The sequence below is a fragment of the Chinchilla lanigera genome, unplaced genomic scaffold (genome assembly GCF_000276665.1).
Source record: "Chinchilla lanigera isolate Chin_1 unplaced genomic scaffold, ChiLan1.0 scaffold00120, whole genome shotgun sequence".
Taxonomy (NCBI): domain Eukaryota; kingdom Metazoa; phylum Chordata; class Mammalia; order Rodentia; family Chinchillidae; genus Chinchilla; species Chinchilla lanigera.
The window spans coordinates 1,207,144-1,229,817 of record NW_004955521.1 but is presented as its reverse complement, the minus strand read 5'-3'; the positions used below and the strand labels follow the sequence as shown (position 1 = coordinate 1,229,817).

The following is a 22,674-nucleotide window of genomic DNA, read 5'->3' as shown; positions in this document are numbered from 1 at the left end:
GCCCTGTCCGTAGCTAATTAGCTGAGCCCAGACAAAATGCTCATCCCAAATAGTACGGGCCCATTAGTTACTAGTGAGGATCCTGGCCTCTCGGCTACTATAGAAATGCTACTCTAATTTCACCAAAAAATCATGACCAGTTGGGGACACAGCCCCATGCTTGCAAACTCAAGCAATTACCCGTCTACTTGGACATCTCATCCCAGGCAAAAAACCTACAGTGTTTGCTGCAGCTGTGATACAACTCATGGGCTCCCTGGGGTAGCCCCTGACCCCTCTCTGCCTTCCCCGATGCCACCTGACAGGCTCTCAGATTAATGAGGAAGACTGAGCCTAGTTTTGTACAAATCCAAGTCAGAACCCAAGTAAACTTGTGAGAATTCTTGGGAGGTCAGTTTCTGGTTCCCAGAACCTGACGGTTGTGCCTACTTAGTCCCTACTTCCCAGCTGTTAAAATCTGAGCAATTTTACATTTTAAGCTTAAAAATAGTATCTGTCCAGCCACAAATGAGTATCTATGCCCCCCCCACATACCCAAAAGCACAGCAGAATAAACTCACACACACAGGGCAAAGGCCCACTATAGTTTGGACAAAGTTCTGAACATGAACATGCAAATGAGGTTCTCCCAGATCTCTGAGAAAGGATATTTTACAGTTTCTCTCCAGAGCCTGCCCATTGAGCTTCGTGTCTTTCAGAGCCTGGAAGTCTCTCAGGGACTAACTGGCAACTGCCTCTTCTTCAGATGTCTCAAAACCAAAACAATTTTTTTTCCAACTTTCAGTGCTCTGCATGCAGTCACAAAAGTGGCCAAATGGAGAAGGAAGCATCCCATTTCCAAATATCAGGTGACTTCCTCCTCAAGCCTAAAGACAATTTCCCAAGCCAAGAATACTCTAGCTTGAGATCTGCCTTAAATCTATCAAGCACATAAGCAGAGTGAGTTTGGAGGAGGGGGTCATTCAAGTAGACTCTGAATTTCTGGCAAATGGTTCACTGTATATTTCATTTCAAAGACCTAATTATGTCTGCATAAATAAACTGTGCTACGCAGCTTGATGCATGGCCATTTGTCATATTAAAACAATGGCATCAAAAGTAAATCCCCATTAACATTGTTTAACTTTAATGCTTTGGGGTGTTTGCCACTCAAATGATTAAAAAATGGAGTGATTTATGATACCACAACTCAAATGAGGCAACAAAACAAATAGACTATGAGTCACCCAGACTTAAAGTGTACCAGGAGTCCAGCTGGGTAAGCCGCAAAAAAAGGTATCTACCCCAAGAGTCCCTGGACACTACTGTCTGCAGCCTGTGCCATGTGTGTGCATATGTGTATGCATGAGCATCTGTGTATGTGAGTGTGTGTGTACGTGTGTGTAATTAAATGGATTCAGCAGGGTACTGGAAAAGTGTTCTGGAAAATGCAACACTATATTTTTTTAAAAAAAGGTTTTCTAAGTTGCATACTCTCAGGCTCTGGGATAATAATAAAGTTCTGTCATCAGACCTTTAGGGTTTACAAAATGCAAACAGAGAATAAGTAAAAATATTATCATAGATCTGGATATAATATTACAGACAATTTTAAAAGATTCCTTAGCTTTGCTTTTTTCTCTTAGAAAACTACATAGAATATCTTTATTTTATATGCAGAAAAAAAGAGTTTGAAGACATATCCTTTCAAAGGTCAGAGATTGGTCCTCTAAAGCAAAACATGTTACAAAGGCCAATAAATTAATAAATGACCGAGTCACTCAACTTTCCAGACTTCTCTGGTCTTAACCATAAATTCTCCAGATGCAGGACAGCGTGGTTGGTTTTCAGTGCTGTCAAACTTGTCTACTCTCTTCTTGGGTAGAACCATTTTAATCCTGGATTCCTGTCCCACCTAAATCAAGCTGGTGTAATTGCCAAAAACAACATTTCTGAATTAGATACTGTATCTGTGACAGAATTATTCCATTCAGCGCCAGCTCTATGCTGGCCTACTGTCTTAAAGAGCAGATTTAGATAATACATTTACCAATGGAGCAGGAATAGTTCTGCTTTAGCCCTTGAGAACCAAACTCCCAGCATCTGTTCCATAAAAATCCTTTGAGGTCTTTTAAGACAAAGCACCATACGAAGTGTATCTAAACAACACAAAAGTAAATCAAAATTTGGCAACATTTACCCTACCAATATGAGTAGCTAGAGTCGACAATATAAGATAAAATCATTTCCACTGGAGTCTGAATTATCCCACTGGTCATCTACACCAAAATAATTATTTAGAAAACCATCACATCAGTTCTTCCTGCATGCTCCATAAACAGTCACTGGTGCAAAGAATTTTGGTGTGGTTGTTCTGCTGCTGGACAATTACAGCACCAAACAGAGATGCATAACTGAAGGAGAAGCCACCCAGTCTGGTGTGTCAGTCTCCAAGACTGACCTGTCCTGGACCAAATCAAAATTTGGCAGGAATCCTGTCTTCTCTGCCCTTCCTCATGTCACCCTGGTGTACTTTGTTTAAAGGCTGTCAGCCACTCCAAGCCATGCATTTCTCGAGCTTTTCAAAATATTCAAACATCCCAGCTCTCTCTTTCCCCATCCAAACCTCAGCCCTCTCCTCTCTTCTTCACATTATTCCTTTTTCCGTCACTTTGTAGTGAAAGCCCATGAAACTCCTACCTGATACTGGACAAAGGTAGCCAGAAAAGGCAAATAAAAATGGTGGTGCGTGTCTGTAATCCCAGTTACTCAGGAGGCTGAGGCAAGAAGATGGCAAGCTCAAGACTAGCCTGATCAACTTACTGTGACCCTGTCTCAAAATTTAAAAATAAAATAAAAACGTTTTAAAAGGGCAAGGGAGGTATCTTAGTGGTAGAGCACTCCTGAGCTAGAACTCTAGTACCACAAAAAAAAAAAAGTAAACAAAGAAAGAAGGAAGAAACTGCACCAAATAAAACTAAAATCAAATAGTGACAACACAGGAAGAGTTTGCATATAAGAACCAAGATACCATACACCAGGGCTGGGGATTTAGCGCAGCAGCAGAGCACTCTCCTGGCAAGCGCAAGCTCCTGAGTTTGATTCCCGGTACTGGAAAAAAAAAACAAAAACAAAACAAAACAAAACAAAGGTACCATACATCTATTTAAAATATCAGCATAAATGTGGAACAAGGACAGAGGCCAATATAACTGAAAATAATACAACCAATTGTAAAAATTTTTCGGCAAACTTGGACACCAAGTATCTGAAAGATAAATGATCAACTTTACTTATTTTGGAGTCTCTAAAGTCTACCAATGAAATGCAGCCACTTCTGCAGCCAGAACATTTCAGTATCTCTGGCATCATACAATATCTAAAAAGAGATCAACTTAATTTTTAAAGATCTTAGTAGCCAGCCACAGGTTCTGAATATTCTTAATCCCTCCAATGACAGCCAAAGGCTCTACACTGCCCACAGGTGACTTCCTAACCCTTAAGAGACCAAAGAACCAAAAGCTGAATCATGAGTTGTGATGTGCCTTGAAAGCATAATTGAAGATCTCTATCAAAAACTACTAATATGAAAGGGGGGACACATCAATGGTTTATAATAGAAAGAATCCATCCCCTGTATACAAGGAATCAGGGAAACAAATGATCTCTTAACAAATCAATATAAACAGACACAACTCTTCATAAAGGCAAATTAAACAATTAAAAGCTTTTAAATGTATAAATAGTTTAACTCCAAAACATAAATATTTACACCAAGGATACAATCACGGGACTGAGGACGTAACTCAGTGGCAGAACACACACCAAGCACATGTAAGGCCTTGGGTTCAACCCCTAATACTGTGAAGAAAAGAAAAGTCATGGATATGTAAAAAGAAAACCTACAGGATTCTCTAATTGGGATCTCTGTAGCAGGGAAAACACGTAAGTAAGTCAATGGTTACAAAGAATATTAATTATATATGGACATGTTTAGTTAATAATTTTCAACAAAAACAGTCTACATAATATATAAAGATAAATTTTTCTACAAAAAAAATACATTTCAAATCGGAGTTTGCCTGCAGGTAGTGGGCTGTGAAAATTTAAAATATTTCTCTGTATTTTCTAAACTTCTGGTAATGAAGATTAATCACTTGTTTAGTAAGGAGTTGGGGGTGTCTTAGTTTAATCAAGAAACTCAGCACTGCCCTCTGAGGCAGCTACGCCCCACATGCCACAGACAGATTTGGGTCTGAACTGGGTCTGTCCACTCAGGACATCGCTCCACAGGACAGGGTAGGGCGTCACATCATGGTCACACCATTCTCATTCTACAAACAAACAACAGAATTGCTAGAGGTGGACCACATCAGGTGACCATGTCAAACAGCACTATTTGGATGTAACACATTCCAGCATCAAAACAATATCTAGAATATTTTTAAATGAAGCACATTTGTTTCTGCTTAAAAATTTCCATTTTCTTCTTCTCAAAATATTTATTCATTTCTAAACTTGAACTTTCTAAGATCCACTTTAAATCTTTTTGGAACAAGGTGAATTGAGGATAAATAAATAAACACTCAAAATAAAAAATATTCAAGCTAGACCAATAATTTTCAAAAATACCAATGGATATTGGAGATTACTGGAGATATGGCAAGGGAACATTCAAAATTTAACTTAAAATCTTCAAGTTTAAAAAATGTTGAGAAATAAATTAAAGTATAATGGCTTGTTTCTCTCCATGTGTGTGAAAGCAAAGAAATCTAAAACTTAAAACTGATTTCTTTGAAGAAAACTTGGTGATGTGTGTCCACAGTCTCCTAGGACCATGGAAAGTGGAAAGCCCAATGCCTGGGTGATGGGTGGAGGTTATGGTTCCCCCTTCTCTGGACCTCAAAGTGATGGAGGGCAGTTTGCGAGGATGAGAATAAAACTAACGGCTTAACCTGGTAGTGTGGCCACACATGTACTTTAATTTAAAATGTCTCCACTTAGCTAGCCTGCTGAATTCCTTTCTGTTGCTTAATTTCCAAACAAGAGATATTACTGCTAGTTTTAAATGGATGAATCATCTGCAAAGGGTCTCTCTGACACCACTGACAATGTACTTCTAAAAACAGAAAATTATAGATTATCAGAGAAGGAAGTTTAGAAGTGTCCGCTCAGGGTCTGAAGCCTGTCTTGCGAGGCCACCCAAAAAGACAGCTTTCCTTGTAGTCCTGGCCTGGGCTCTAATCTCCAGCCCACAAACAGATGCATTCCACTAATTCCAAGAGGGGGCAGGGCCGGGTGTGCTGGGCAGAAGAGGTGGTGGTCACTCGGCAGGCTACCCTCCCTGAAGGAGGCAGAACTGACCCAGCTGCAGCAGAATCAGAGAGGCTCCTCCTCAGCCTTAAGGTTCTCTCTTAGCCTTCTTCCACCCAGGTCCCCTTCTTCTAGGCCCCAGCCTTTATCGGCCATTTTGTTCCTATGTCCTCTTTTCTTCAATCTCTCATCTTATTAAAATGTTGCAGTCCTTAGTTTTTGATTAGCTGAAGCACAGGCTAGCCATGAGTTCGAGGCCATCCTGGACTACATAGTGAGTTCAAGGCATCCTGAACTATGTAAGAAAGAAAGAAAGCAATTTTCTGATGTGGCTACCTGATTCCTCAACCTTATTTCTTAAATCATCCCATTGAGAGAGAGCCACTCTCCATGTCAACTTTTTAAACAAAACTATGTTTTTTCCTCCTCTGGGCTTTTGCACGTGCTGTCTCACCTTGGAACCCGCCTCTTGCTCAGTATTCCATGTGCACTTCTCCTGAAGAGCCCGAAAGCAAACCAACCTCCAGAGAGACTCACCGCCTCCTCGGGCCCTCCCCTCTCATTCTCCCTCTGGATCTGTCATAACCACAGGCTCTTTCCTTCCCACTCAGACATCTTCCTCAGTGTTTCACGCATTCCTCGTAGACTACAGACTCCTCCTGGGCATGGGCTGTACCTTTTTAATACACTTTTCCCCAACTCTGGAAAGTGCCTGCCACACACAGAAGGTTATCAAATCTGTGTTGATTAACTGAATGAATGGTTCCTCCCAGTCGTACAATAAGCTCCTCTAAATCCAAACTGCCTCCGTCAGCACCTCACACATCCCCACAACTTCTGGCCCTGCTCTTATATGACAGCCAGCACATGTACAAAGCGAACGCTGTCCAGAACGTCGTATTCATCCCTACGGGACACACTCCACAGTGACTCTGAATGGAGCGCCTTGCTCTGGAAACTTCAGCAAGATTAAACAGACACACCCCGCCCCCATTATTAGAGATTGACACCACCAGGGGAATCTGAGAAAAATCCATCAGTGATGCTAACCAATCAGATAAGGTGACAGGGACACTAAAAATAAGACCATTTTACTTCCTGCTTGTTATCTAGGGCTTTCTAATGTGTCCCAAAAACATCCACTGTAAACTTTTCAGACACAAACTTGCCGTGTTGTGGAATCAAGAGCATGAAAATTTCCATCATGCCAGGCCACTAAGTAGAGTTTTCAGAAGTAAAAATCACTGCTGCTCTTCTTTGGCCAGGAAAAAACTGCCAAATACCAAAAGGACCTCAAATGACCCACCACCTTCTAGAGCTGGCCAAGCATTAGCTCCCTAGCAGAGAGCGCCTGGGTATGGCTACACTTATTGCATACTCTAGACCTGACCCCCTTCCTAGGACTGTTACAATTGCATAACTCTAGAGTTGCTCTCGACCTGGATCCAAATTTAAATGAACTGTCAGGCTGTTGGGCAGCTCTGAAGGCCCTCTGGGGAAAGTCACCAGAAAGCCCAAAGTTCTGTCAGGACTCCAGAGTTCCCTGGCAGGGTGGCGAGAACCAGTTACATGCACAAAAGCAGGAAGCAAGACAAGAGCCTCACAACAGGACCTGGTAGCTGGAAAGCCAGTTTGTTCAAGGTACAAAACACAGGAATTCGCCAGCTACAGAGAAGTGAAGTAAATTAGGGAGAACAAGGAAATTACTGGCTAGGAGACAACGTTATTATGGAAAGTTGATTTCACTGTCCAAAAATTTAGCCTACATTTATTCTCAAAATTATCCAAATATTTCAGCAATTACCTATTTATATGGTTGCTGTCTGGACACTTCCTTACAGTTTCTCTCCAGCCTTTTTACAGTGTGAAAATGGGTTGCTATTGAACCGATTTCCTTATTCCCATCACAACTTGCGAAGCCCAGTCCATGTGCCTGTTTAGGTCCCAAAAGGTCTGGACTTTGGAAAAGGTTTTCAGCTGGCCTACAGCAAGGATTCTGCAATAGGAAAAAAATTTTTTCACTTGTGGCACATAACTGAGTTTGATTTTCATATTTATCCCCTCCAATAACCACTGTGGTCAGTGATCCAAAAGTGTTTTATAAAGATGTTTCAGTTTTCTTTGATAATGCTTGATCTGGAGCACAAGATGTGCAATGATAGCAAACATTCTTACGCTGAAACCAGGTCAGTATTACCTTGGCTATACACCGTCTGCAAATCAACTTCTTTCTGTTTTGTACATTTTAGGAAAACAAAGCTCTTAAGAATGAGTGCATGAGTCATTCACATGGAGGTGACTTATAATTCAAATTGAATTAACTGTAAATGCAAGCAATTTGAAAAAAATGAAGGCCTTATGTTTAGTGTTGTCACTACATTTGTTAGGGATTGCATCGCTGTGTGGAGGCGTTCAGCTCCAGGCTAAGGTCTGGACAGATGGAAGCTCCCCGTGGCACAGGGTCAGAAGCCAGATCCGCCTGCCTTCAGAGAGCTGAGCAGGCAGCCTCACATTCACAGCCTCCCGCTCACTCCACCGGGCAGGTGCAACCCAGCGCCCTGCAACAGGACTAGCCAGCCAAGCTGGGTGTGAAATCTCTTGTACATTAAACAGCAGTGGACAAAGAGTCACTGTTGTTTCTAATATTGTTGTAGCATAAGAGAGTTTCTTTGTGTGTTTTATCCTGCAGGAATTTTGGCAAGCGTGATCCAACATACTCAGGAGAGCAAATGATATTAATGATGGTAACATTTCCAAAAGGAGGAGTGAGGTAGGAGGCAGGCAGAGCAGGAAGGGAGAAAGGATCCACACAAATGTTCAACAATTGGGTCGGACCATACTGTGAGTACACAGCCAATAAAAATTATGTTCACCAAGAATTCTGATATGTGGAAAATCTTACGATTTCATTCCAAGAGGCAAACAGCATACTCTTATCTATATAAAGAAAATGCTAAGTACAGTATGAAAGAATGATAGTAAATTAACTGGGCCAATTTTTCTTTCCTTTTTGAAGTATTTTTCTGGAGGTCCCAAGCTCCCCTTTATGGAGCCTTTATAATCATAAAAATAATTAAAATAAATTGGTAACCAAAAATACTGTGTAAAACAGAACACTGTGTGTACGTGATCACCTGCGCCTGCATACACATGTTGGTAGCATGCCTCACCACGAGTGGAAGAGCTAAATGAGATTCTTGGTAAATCATTTAGATGCACCAGAGTAAGTGTTCCTCCTTTTGGGGAAGGATTCTGTATAGGCCTCCACAGCCACAGGTAATGGTCTCACGGTTCACAAACTCCAACACGTTTTAGGAGTGGTGGCATCAGTCTGAAGTCATTGTTCCAATGCCTCACAGCGGCAGAAGTGGGGGGCTCTTCCCACCACTGGCAGAGAAAGAGAATGAGAAGAGGCAGCCACACATGCACCTGACAACAGGTAGACCACATTCAGCCACACAGGTTTCTAAGCAAGGCCTATGAACGCACCTGGGCGCATCTGCCCACCTCCCTCCCCAGTTGACCTCCCACAGCCCTACAGATTTAAACAACAGCTACACACTGCACCTCATAATTTACTTCCCCAGCCACATCCTGTCCTCTGAATCCTCCTACCAGCATCCACCCTTGCCCTACTAGAGCCTGATCTCTTGCAGCAGCCAGGATGGTCCTTTTAAAACGTATGTCTGTGGTACTCACTGGAGATCTGTTTCACTCAGAAGAAAATGCAAAACCCTTGTCGTAGTCTCATTTATCTGACCCTGGCTTCCTCAGCCTTCTTTCTCACCATGCTCCTCGGAACTCACTGGTTTCCCCAGAGAGGCACAAGATTCATCCCTTTCTCTATTCGATCTCTCAATTTCAGACTTAGCAAGCACAAAGCAGGGTACTCAGTCAAAGCTGAATCATAATACTTGGGACACATAATAATTGGGACACACAATACTTCTAGTATGTGTGTCCCAAACCCTCACCGACAAAATGAGCAGCAGCGACAGCAGTTGCAGGTGAAAAAGCAGAGCCTCAGCACTGCCAAGGAGCGGCTCAAGGAAAGAGAATGCAGAATGATGGACAGCTGGTATTCCTGGGCGAGCTAACTCTAAAAGAGTCAAGATTTGACCAGAATAAGAGAGGAGAGGCTTGTGGATGAAGAAAGTGCACTGCTGGGATTACAGAAGGAGAAATTAGCAAGACATTAGCAAGAAACAGGAAGGCCTAGTTAGTCCAGGTGGGAGAACTAGCAGAGAAAGGAGGGCGGGGCCTGGAAACACAGTGGGACTCCGCTGAGGCCCAGCAGCTCCTCTGGGGAAGCCTTCCTTCCTTCCTTCCTCTGATTCTCCCTATCTTGCCTTCCAGGCCGAATTTCCTGATCTTCCCAGCAGGAAGTCACACCTCCTTCCTCTGTGAAACCCAAAAGGCGCTTCTTGCACATTATTTCCAGCGGGAGCTGCTCACCGTCTCTTCCATCTTGGTGCCCCACACAGGCCTCCAGCATATTCGTCTCTTCATAAACATGTTTCTTTGAGTGCTTAGAAATTCAAGCTTCCTGATAGTAAATATGGAGCTTGCAGCCCTGGACACAGGTAGACTGACCATGTCAAGGGCCAAAGCTACAGAGCCTCTGTGAGGTAGCAGGTGAACTCCATGAGAAACCAATGTGGTGTCCACCCAGGAAGGAGAGTTCACACTCAGGTCCAGGAGGCCAGGGTAAGGGAGACAGTGGCACAGACCAGTTACTTAAGGGATTTCAGGTCAGACAGGGGGAGGAGACAGACAAGCATGAACAGAGGGGGTAAGAGCAAGGACATTATAACCCATGAGACCTCCATGAAATTCCTCCCTTGCTGCAGGTATCCTTGGACAAGTTACCTCACATCTCTGCCATCATCTAAAAAGTGTCTTATCTGAAAAAAGAGTGTAACAGTCCTCAACTCATTGGGTTGTTTGGTAAATTAGGACAACCCCTGTAAAACTCTTAGCAGAGCACCCAGCACACAGTTTCAGCTGAAGTATGTGAACCTTATTGCTATCAGATCTAAAGTGTTTATTAAATGCTTTCTGTGTGCTAGCTACTTTGTGCTCTTGGGAATACAAATATTTAAAAAGCCATTACATTAACTCCAAAATGTCAAAAAGGTGGTAAATTAAAGACAGTAAACCTAAAGATAAGTAGATACCTCCTTGGGGAGATGTGAGGTGGGGACAGTTAATGAACTGTGTGAAGCAATGTCAGGACACTGAAATGGCGATGCTCCACAGAGAACTCGGGAAAGAGGGGAACTCAGTGTGGGAAATGGTGCCTGAAAGCCATCCTTACGAGGAGACACTGACATAACAGGAACAAGTAAATGAGTTCACTAAGTATGCGAAGGCAAGATCAGAGATAGATAGAAATGGGAAGCTCAGGAGAAAGATTGTTTTAAAGCACCCCTTGATGACTTAGGTGCTAATTACACACCAATTTACACACAGGGTAAAGCTTTCTGTCATCTTGGCTGCTTCCTTATGCATTCTCAGGAGAAGTTCCAAATACAGAGAAACTGGAAGCTAGTTTGCTGTCTTTAAAGTAGTTCTTTAATATTATACTTATCATTTTACCTATCTACCCATCCATCATCTATCTACTACAAGAGGTGAGGAAAGTGCTCAGGGAGGAGACTGCACGTGTGCAGAGAAGTAGCCAAGGTGTACAACCAGAGAAATCAAGACTGAAACAGAATGTATGCAATAAGAGGACTATGCCAAGTGTGGAACTGAAGCACAAGAATGGCCAGGCGAAAAGAGGAGCAGCAAAAACAGGGAAGAGGCAGGAAGGGAGCCAGCAACACAGGGGCAAGGAAAGGCCGAGTCTGACACTGTGCTCTCTGAAAGCAATTCCAGGACCACCTAGGGCATTTGTTTAAAAAGTAGATTCCTGAACCCCAATCTAGAGCTACTGAGTCAAAAACATTTGGGGCCAGTCCCCAAATGCTTGACACCCTGCTCCTGGAGATTCTTACACAGCTAGAGTTTGAGAATTGCTGAAGTAGAGGAAAGTTACTGAAAATGCAGATTTTTAAACACACCTAACAGAAAATTTACCACTGTAACTATTTTAAGTGCATCATTTAGTAGTGTTACACATATTCATACTAGTTATCATACAACCAACCTTTGAAACTGTTTCATTTTGTAGAAACAAAGCCCTGCATGGAATACAGACTATTATTTATTATTATTATTATTATTATTATTATTATTATTAATCTGTTTGTTTGTTTAATAGATTTCCCAAAGCTTAACCAGCTATTATAGATTCAGAGCTGATAGGCAGGCCATGGAACACAGATACTACTGCAGGCATCCAGGGGTATGGGTAAGGATCTAAACTGGATTAGTTGGAACATATTTTGATTCGCTGCCAGGATGCCATCAAAGTATAAACACCAGATACTATAGTGGAAATAATTAAGAGGAAATACATACATATTATTAAAATATCCATCTACATTTTTGCTTTTATGATGTGTTTTAGCATTGATTTCTATTTTTCATCCATAATATCTAGCTAAAAGTTGTCAGTTGAAACTTTTGCTTTTCACAAGGTCAACACTGACATATATTCAGAATCTGTGTGATATCTGTACCTTTGTATTTACTGGTACATCGCTCTACACACATTTTATGAAAATGGCATGTGCCACCATGTTGATTCATTGTCATTCAATATTTACTGATAGATCACAATATTCTGGACACTAGGGTGTTTTTCAATTCAGAATTCAAATGTTAATTCCAGTGTTAAACTGATCTAACAAATTTCTCCTGATTTGAGGTCTATGATTAACAGATCTTTGAATTCCTTGTGATTTTTCTAGATGTTAATAAGTCATCACCCTTGCATTTTCACATTGCAAGCTGGATCTTTCTTGTGAGGATTCTGAATTAGCACTGCACTTAGCAAAACTAGGCTTAGCTCTGTTCTTTATGTACCCAATAATCATAGATATTCTTATTGCCCTCCCTTAAAAATACAGTTTTTAAAATATATTTGGAAGAAGGGCTGGGGAAAGTTTGGTCAAGAAGCATGAAGTTACAGTCAGATAAGAGAAATAAGTTCCAGTGTCCTACTGCACCATTGGGTTACTATGGACAATAATGTATTATTTATTTCAAAAAAGCCAGAATAATGATCACTGAATATTTTCCCTACAAATGATAAATATTTTAGGAGATAAATATGCTTATTCTGATTTAAACATCACAGAATGTATCAAAACATCACATGGTACCCCATAAATGTGTACAATGTATGTCCTAATTTAAAAATAAAAGTTATAAAATAAAAAAAAGCCAGTGACTGTTCTTAATATCCATGTTGTACAGTATTCCTTTAGTACATAATCTTTTCTTACTTGTAACTATTGCTAAATAGAACTGCACTGAAATACAGTATTTCCTGAATTTAACTTTGTAGTAACTAAGTCCAAGGTATGTATCATGGCCCACTATATACAGTCTTTTGTTTTAACTGATAAATGATGGAATTCCTTATGTCTATGTGCAGACTCCATGAGATACAAAATTACTACTAAAATCCAACTGAAAAGGGGGAAATTCTCAGTTGTTGCATAAAAGTTATACATATTTTCTCTTTCATTTGCATAACCATCCAATACCACTCTGCTTTACACAGGGAGAACAGGGATACAAATAAATTATTTTCCCCTAAAGTCTCACACACAGCTAGATTAATGTCTTCCTACTTTAAAAGAGCATTTCAAAGAGTTGTTCTTTTTCTGTTTATACTTTCAAGTGTAGAAAGGAAACAGATATTTTCTCTTTCCTTCTTAGAGAAGCAAGGCAGTCTCTTTATAGACCTGGAGAAGACTCTTGTTTTATTAGAGACACATGCTCTAAAAAATATGAAAATATAAGTAGAAGTGTTTCCATCAGATCAGCAGTCTGCAATTAACTCTCCCACCAGAGCTACAGAGAGGGGAGGATGAGACCAGACACAAAATCAAAATCTATTCAGGGTGAGGCCAATTCAAACACTTCCCGTAGATTCTATGAAGACAGTACCACTAGTTGCTGCTTTTAAAATGTGGTTTGCTGTATCAAGGAGCTGTTGTACATATCTTTACCAAAACAGCCATTCCATGAAATAAATCTTCATTATATTCTGTAGTCATCATTCAAAAAGCCATTATGAAAAGCATCCTCAACACTGATATGTACTTTTATATAGTTTGAATTTCTTACAATGTGCATTGGTTACTTTTAATACAAAAAATGCATTTCTAGTACTTTAAAGCTTAATAATGAAGTTTTTTCCTTTGTGGAGTAACTGCCTCAAATTTTATATTGTAATAAATTGCAAAAAACTGAAATCAAATCTGAATTAAACTAAATTACCAAGGAAACTTGATAATATTTCCTTAGTGTAATGTTTCTCAAGACTCTCATCCCTAGGACATATAGTATATATTTTGTACCATAAATGAATTTTAATACTATTTTGAAACACAAAAGTTTGCATCAGCAATGTATTCTAACCTAAAATTTATAATAGTTAAAAGCTTTCTACCATTTTGTAATGTGCACAGATATCTGAGAATTTAGCATTATTACTTTCGTGATAAACACTAATATTCCCAAGTGTGCTAACAACACTTAGCTCTTGGTGCTTTACAAGAACTAAAAACATGACTTGATTACATTTAATTTGATTCCAATTAAAAAGCACTTAAGTTTCTACTGAATTAGATTACACTGAATGTTTCTATAGAAGACACTTCATTATCTAAGGCAGCTTTAATTTAAAATGATCACAGGGAGTGAAAAACACTGTTCATTTTAATAAAATGGGCTTAATCCCGTATCACTATTTCACATTTGCATGTTGTAGATTTTGTTTTATTAAACAAATGTAAGGGGCACTGGGAAACACATTTATAATGCTGAATACCTCAGTCACAGTTCACCCAAGACAAAACTGGGCACACAGTTTTTAAGTCTTAATAAAAAGCAAAAATGCTATGGGGGGTATTTAAATAAAAATGAGGATTAAATACTAAGACAGTGAAGTGAAAACCTTCCCTTTGTATTTAATTTTTAAGCAGCAAATTTTCTAACTAAAAATGAAAATTAAGTTGATTTTTTTATGCAACAGCCAAGAAAAGGCAAGATACCTCTTATTTCCTCAACTCTGAAATGTAACATTTCCCCTTTTACACAAAGAGCTACCTGACCATCAAATTACTATGTTTTCACAATCCGGACAAAAATCAAGACTTTTTTTGTCTTCCCAACATTATCAACAATTTTCAACAGTGTTATTATGTTGTAAGCCCCAGTTTGTGTTAAAGTTTCCAAAGCAGAAAATGATTAAAAACAAATGTCCTGAAGTCAGTCATTTTGTACCAAGCATAAACCGTGGGGCTGGCCTGCACTGGACAGAGCCTTGCAGATACTGCTGGCACTCCCATCCGCTGATATTTCAGGAATAAAGGGAACTTTGTGGTTTGTGGTTAGTGCTTAAGCATGAAGTGAACTTGTGCTGTTCTTATTTAGGAAAATCTGCAACATTTGAGCATTTCACACGTGTAACAATGTCTTTCTTTTGCCTTCCAGAATTAACTGACCTAAAATCTGGTGACTCTATGATGTATCTATTGGATAATTAAAACTGTAAGAAGTAACAAATAAAACACATTATTGACTTTTAGATTTTCAGTCAAACAAATATTTTAGCACTGCAATTTGCAAAAATTATTTCCTTTTAAATTGGCATCATATCAAAGTTAGTACTACCGATCTGAAGCAGATCAGAATTATCGATACCCCCTCCAAAATTAGGATTAAAATAAAAAAACAGTGCTGTAATCTTTAGAACAAACCACTTACTCTCCTGGCCTAGGTGTGCCTTTTCTGAGGGCAAAGGAAACTTTGCAACTGTAAGCTTTCTTGGAAGTCTGCCTGACCTTGAGACCAGGAACAGCGGGTGGGGAAATAGTGGCCTGGGTTAGTGACCAGTAGCTCTAGATACCAGAGAATGTGCTTATTGTCGATGATCACCGCTAAATCTGTCTATACCACACTGGAACAATCAATTTTGTAAATGATTGCAATAATCAAGGAAATTGCCTAATTTATAAATCCTTGCATACAGCATTTTAATGGATTCCTCCATTTTAATGCTGACATCTTCAGAGCTAAATGAATTGTTGTCGGGGCTGTCATTACACAAAATGATAAAAACATTCCGTCTGGTAGGGAAACCACATCTCATGGATATTCAGGCTCTGAGCCCATAATCACTCATTAGTGACTGCCAGAAAGTTTTTCCCTGCTAAGTAAGCTGCGAGAGGAGCAAAGGCGTGCAGGGCATATTTGCATCTGACCCTTTGTGACAATCTTCGTTACAGTTTAGAACTTAGAAAATTACATTAAGATGAATCGTAATGCGCAGGGCGCATCTAGTACTGACAGACTCACATCATCATAGTTCTTCTTTCTCTTTTTGTCTGATACTGTGCCATATTTTACCTCCAAGTCTCAGCCAGCAGGCCCAGCACACCTGAACTTCCAGATCGCAAGTTCCATCAACATGGATGAGGCTGGATGTGCTGAAGCACATGTGTGATGTCCCAATCCCTCCGCTCCCACTAACAGCTAAGTCCATGGAGTCCACTGGAAGCCCACACTGCACACTTAGCTCTTTCCCTCACCCTGCCACACATAGATTGCTCTTCTCAGTTAAACCTTGGCCAATTGATTCCAGCCAATAGTGTGCTGTCAGTGCTTTACTTACTGCTCAATCTCACTAACCTGACATTTATGGTGCACTGATTGGCCTCTGTCAGTGGTGCTGGTTGTAAATTCACTTTGAAAAGCTTTGTGTTAACAGCCTTCAACCAGGCTCCAAGAAGAGTACGCACAGGCAGCCTGACAATTGCTCGACCTCCTGCCCTTATTACAGTGAGTAAATCAGGGTTTGAGCCATTAGGCTGGAGCCCGAGGCCTGCACAAAAAGGATTGACATGACGAAAGGTCAACCTCTGTCACACATGTGTAACAATTTGGATAATGGAATTCTGTAACTTATCTGAGAGAGGTGGCAAATGCTTACAAGGAAAAGTATATTCTGTTCTGGCTTCTCTAGCGTTTATGTGAAGTACTTATACCACAATCTATATTTCTTGTGTAAATACATGAGAAATATCTGAACTCATGAAATCTTGGACTACTATGATTCTAAAACAGGAAAAAAAAAGAGAGAGAGAGAGAGACACAGGCTCAGAGTCATTCTATACCCAGGCACCTTCAGAATGGCAACAGATTTTCCCCATACTACCATGTATAACATCCATTCTCTGAGAAGAGAGGGCTTTGATATTGTGGGCAGGATTTCCCCTCTCAATAATATATGGTTTTTCATATTTAATTTAAAAATTTAAATATGTAATAACTATAAGGGGTTCTGGAGTGAAATATGTTTCCTCAAATAATTAAAACTGGTTTAGGGGGCTGGGGATTTAGCTCAGCAGCAAAGCGCCTGCCTGGCAAGCGCAAGGTCATGAGTTTGGTTCCCGGTACCAGAGAAAAAACCAAAGCCAAACAACAACAACAAAAAAAACTGGTTTAAGCTAGGGATGTAACTCAGTGGTAGAACACTTGACTATTATGCACGAGACCCTAGGTTTAAATCCCAGCCCTGAAAAATATAAAATAAAATAAAATAAAAAAGACTCCTCTACAGGTTTCTCAGGACCAGTGTTACCGCAACTACATTTCCATCAGATCACTTGCTGCCATGTAGCGAGGGCAGAATTAATCTACGTGGTATCATCCAAGAGTCTGATTTTACTTTCTACCTCCTACTTTTAAGGAAGCATGGAAAAAGAAAAAGAAAATTATATGATAGAAGAAAATATGCAGTTATGAACTAAGAAATTCTTGTGAATCATTTTCTTCACATTGGCAAAATGCTACCAATTAATAAAAGCAATTTGTAAATACCATGTAAACTAATGAGAAAAATAATCCTGTGGATACAGAACAGATCAGCTGTTATAAAGTATTTGCAACTAAAACACTGGAATGTCATGTGCATGTTTGGATTAAACCTCACTCATGTAGAATTTCCAAATGGCTGTTATAATATTTGTTAAGCAGAGTCATTCGTAGACTGAGAAAACCAAGAGTGGTACTAGGCAGTGGGATACATAAACCAAGAGGATCAGGAGAGTAAATGGGCCTTTTCAAAGCCAGTTTAAAGTATATACTAAGTTTTGAATTTTAACACAATGCTGGAAACCATTCCAAGAGGCAGCAGATGGCTTTACAGTTTATGTAAAACTACAAAATGTTGACACTCTATCAAACGGGCAGCACTATGAAAGACATCTTCAAATCAAATGAGGCAAAGCCAGAGAGATACACCAGCTGCTACTCTGCATAATTTAAAACATATCGTAACATTACTTTGGTTTTTAGGGAGAAATTATTTGAATTTCACAACACTGACATATTCAAAACCAACCTGACACACAGGCTAGTATATTAAATGATAAATTGCTAAGAAACATAATTTTTACTTCAATATAACTGTGACAGCCACATAATTCTATCCCTTGGTGTTTTAGTGAATCAGGCCAAAATAAGCTAAAACTTATAAAATAAAATATAAAGTATATAGTTACAATACTATCACTGGAACAATTTTTAAATGATTTTATTTCTAATGATTAAAATGATTTTCTCAACATCTAAATATAAACAAATGGGTAGAGTACTGCAAATATGGAATTGGGTCATTTATAAAAACATACGTAACACATTTAAAATATGAAATAAATTCATTTCCTCCTAGCACCAATTACCTATGATGGTTCTGAAATAAAAACATTTAGCAATGTGTAATAGAATTTTAATATTAGTTTTCATTAACATATTTTGATCTAAGCTAAATGGTAATGATGAAAAATGGCCCATTTAGTTAAAAGTAAAACTCTTATTAAATCTAAAATAGTATGGCACAAAATCAGACCACAAAAAGGCCCATATTATGTTATCCTCCTTGATTTTCTAAAGAAAAATAGTGAAGGTTTCCATAGTTCAAATGAAAATGACACACTCAAATTTACTCAGGCAAAGAGAAGACAGATTCTATAAAATCAAATCTCTTCTAGTACCTTGACCGTAATCCTAACAAGTCACTACATTATCTCAATTAGCAGAATTACTTTAGGTTGAAAACAAGTGTATTTTATTTTGTCACCTTTGCTAAAATTTCTTGTCAAATCACACTTTAGTTGAAAAGCCTGAGTAATTCTAGACTATCTTAAATTGCAGCTTTATTTTAAACTTCCGTATTCTATTCCAGTAGAGTTTTAAGTATACACTGTGTACATTCCTCAGGTCAACTCATATTAAATTCTGATGTTAAGCAGAAAGGGAAAGCCATGTGCAAGTAGATTAATTTATCTCAAAGGAAAAGGGCACATTAATAATTGAGATACTGTTTTCATACATGTTGGAATCAGATGTGTGTGCTCTCTTCTTTATTAGAAAACACATTAGGGTAAAATCATCTCACACTCATCGATAAGAACTAGCTGCTGGGAAAGATTCTATTTTCTTTCCAAAATGTTCAGATTTTTTTTCCTAATATGTCCAAACAGCTAGCAATGTATCATGCATCCAAGTCTTGTTGGAGCAAATGTATATAAGCAAAATAAATGGCTATTTAAAGCCTTTTATAATGTTTTGTTTTAAAGTATCTGAATTTACAATTTTTAGAACACATTAAAATTTGAATACCAAAATAAACTGGCCAATAAATAACTAATTTGACTTTTAACCTGCTAATTTCCTTAAACTACAAAAAATCCCTTGTATTATTGCTAAAAACAAAAAAAGAAAAGAAAGAAAAAGAATAAAAAGAAAAGTTCTTGGGATTTGCAAAAACATCTAAAAAATTTAAAATATACTGAAGTAATAGGCTATATTTAACTTTCTTTAAATGCACAAAGAAGGGCTGGGGATTCGGCTCAGTGGTAGAACACTGTCTAGCAAGTGGGAGGCCCTTGGTTTGCGCCTTACCACCAAAAAATTAAAAAGCTAAATGCACAAAGAAAATATTAACTTAAAAATGTTTATGAACCAACCACATTCTACATGACTGATATGCTAAAAAGTCCTTTTTCTACAGCAAAAACAGAGCTTTCAATGATTAAACAAAAGTTGTAACTAAAGTGAATCTGATTGTTTTTGTAATAAGCTTTGATGTGTATAATAAAGTACAACCTTCCTAAAAACAATGAACTGTAAACTAAAACAAAAATCCATCATCTACTTGGAAACAGTGACAAGAAAAGATTAGCGATCCATTTATTGTACTAAAATAAAAATAAATAACCCTGGTAATACCTATCAGAATCTGAGTATTGAACTCTTAAATATAGACATTTCTTCATCAGCAGATATCTTGAAAACTTTGAGGAAAAAAAACAATTACAGCTGACTTTAAAAATAAAATAGTCATGATTTAACTACTTTGATTTTTTAAGAAAATCTGCTTCCTGTCAACTTGATATTCTGGAAGATACCCAAAAGAATATATTTTAAAATAGATGTTTATTACCTGTGTCATTAAATTATTATTGCCAAACATTTCAGACATATGGTGTATTCCAATTACTGATTTTTCTCATATGAATAATATAATAGTTAAAGTGCCTCACAATAGAATTTAGATTTCAAAGAGAAGACTAACACTTATGAACAACCCAACATTTAAAATCTCTTATAAATGTAACTTAATTGCAACAGTCATGCTTAAATTTTTTTTAACCTTATATTTCGTATCTTAAAACTAATTATACTAATAAAAATCTGAAATGTATTTTAAAAGCATTTTATCTTGTAAACAAACACTGACACTAAATTACCTGGCCCCAGTTAATTACACTATTTGTACTCTCCCAGGAGACATTTTGCATGGGTAAAGTTTTAAAACTTAAACTCCCATCAATCCCCCAAAAGTATCTAACTGTTGTTACAGGTGATAAAAATTAATAGATTAATTATGTCCTGAGTTTAGGAGCAGGAACCTATAGCTCATCTAAGCATACACCCAGAAGTCTTTTCTTCAACACAAAACCCTGTATTTCCCTACGCATTTAATTAACAAACCCTAAACAACAGGTGAAATTCACTTTATATCTAGTAAGTTTCAGGGAAAAACTGGAACTAAATTCCCCAGCTTCTTTACTACAGCAGAAATTTAACCTCATCGAATACAAGTGAAGGCACAAAAGAAAGGTCCCTAGTCTTTAGTGATAACATGTGTTATAATATTCTATATACGCAGTGGCCTCCTACCAACGTCCCAATTATTCAGAGCATCTTAGAACAAATAACAAACAAAGAACTATGGGATTTTTTTTACATTTAAGGTTTTGTCCTCTACACTCTAAAAATAGGCATCAAAGTGCAATGTAAAAGTGCTCAGCTCAAGGTCTCCACATAGATGAAAGCTGTGTCACTGAACAACTGCTTCTTGATTTCCTCAGAAAAGTATCGGCAGACCTTCAACTGAGTGATATAGTGCCCAGCAACACCCCTGAATTATGAAAAGCACCTGGAAGTACGTTACAAACTTTAACTACATTGGAGGTTATAGCTAATTAGAAACAAAGATCAGATAAGAAATCTTTCAAGAGGAGACGCTCTGATTATATCCCACTTGTCAGCTCTCTTAAGCAAAAGCTGTAACGTGCAGCCTACATCCGGGTATCTGCGCACTTGGCTGTCTTCTCCTTGCTCTACTCTAGAACCTAAATTTCTGTTGTTTTAAAACAAAGCTCATCTTTGGTAATATAAACATGCTCATTTTTTATAATATAACTATGCCCATTTTTACTCTCACTCAGGATTCCCAGCCTGAAAGACTGAAAATTCAGTTTTCTAATAGTGTAGGTGAGAACTGAAACCTGGAAACCAGGGCCCAAAGCTCCAGGGCAGCGCTATGCGAGGAACCCCCGGTGACCACGTGCTCACTCTGGCCTGCTGGGTTGGGGTTACAGTCCTGGCCCACCAAAGGATATTCTGTAACACAGGCCTCAGCACACAACACGGACAGTGTCCTGAGTGTTCTGGACCCTGGTCTGCTTTGCCCAATACCGTATCTCCTGGGTCTGCTACAGTGGGGCCTCAGCGAAAACTTGAGTAGATTATTGAGTCCCATGAGTTTTATTTAGTGAATATGAGGCAGCTCACAATGCTGATCATGTTGACAAGCCACTGAGCAAAGTGTGAGGGACAAACTCGCAAAAACAATCCATTACTGGAAGCCTAAGGCCCATGTCACCTCGGTCCCTGGTAACTGAGAAGCCTCTTCTCTTACTATTACCCCTTCACTATTTCACGTGGCCACAACTAGCCAGACGTCCACATTGCTGGAGGCCATGGCTTCTAGCACCGTGAGTTTCATAAATAACTCTCCAGAGTCGGGGTCGCTGAAATCAGTGAGCGGATGACCTAATGGTGAGTGTCTTTCACTTCAGGAGCAGACCTCAATAATCAAACAGAAGTCCTGGGAGAACTCTCAGGTTAATAGTTTTTACACAGGTTATTTTTAAATAATAACATCAGGTGTTGGGTTATGTAAACTTGCTCCTAATTTTACCGTGTTTTTATTTTCTATTTTGTTGAAACTGTATGATTTCACTTTGTGAAGAAAGAAGAAAAATTCGTGATTTTGATGCACAATGTAATTTGCGAAACACTTGGGCACGCTGGAAGTTGTGAGATGTGTTTTGGTCACTCACACTGGGCATTCACAAAGCTGTTTTGACCCAAAACAGTAAGGCCGACTCCCACTTACCTTCCTTCCCCACGCGCAGAGACCTGGGCAGAGCTCGGCCGGGACCTCCAGGTCACCCAGCCCAACTCTGCCGCCTAACATGCTCTGCGCCATCTCCTGGGCTGTTTGCTCTTTTTACTCAAAATCCAGAGACCAATGGCCAAATCCACGGCAGCTGGAGCCGAGGCAGGGTAAGGTGGCTGCGTCCGAACCCCGGCCTCGCGCGGGATGCGGCCCTCCCGGCTTCTCGCGGGCGGTGCTCCGGCCGGGGCCGCGGAAATCCACCGCCCGCTTCCCGGCGCAGGCTCCCCGGCCGGCGCGGGGGGAGTCACTTACCTCCCACAGGTGCTGCGTGTTCCGCACGGCGCCTGCCTGCACCTTGTCCGGCGCCAGCAGCACGCCCTGGAAGGGCCCGATCCAGGTGCCCTGCTGGATCCTCTGCGCCGCGCAGATGCCGTAGGCCAGGCCGGGCACGGTGCTGGTGCACAGGCACACCTCCCGCGGCAGGTCCCGCAGCCACTCGGGCAGCT

The 22,674-nt window shown here is 39.6% G+C and overlaps 1 protein-coding gene across 1 annotated transcript in view; it reads right to left on the bottom strand.

Moving 5' to 3' along the window:
• The window catches only part of LOC102022006 (putative histone-lysine N-methyltransferase PRDM6), a gene marked incomplete at its 5' end in the record, with an annotated part of 85,524 nt that extends 62,850 nt beyond the window's left edge, over positions 1-22,674 (bottom strand). The window contains 1 exon segment of the mRNA XM_013507093.1: positions 22,481-22,674. Coding sequence (XP_013362547.1) covers positions 22,481-22,674 — 194 coding nt within the window.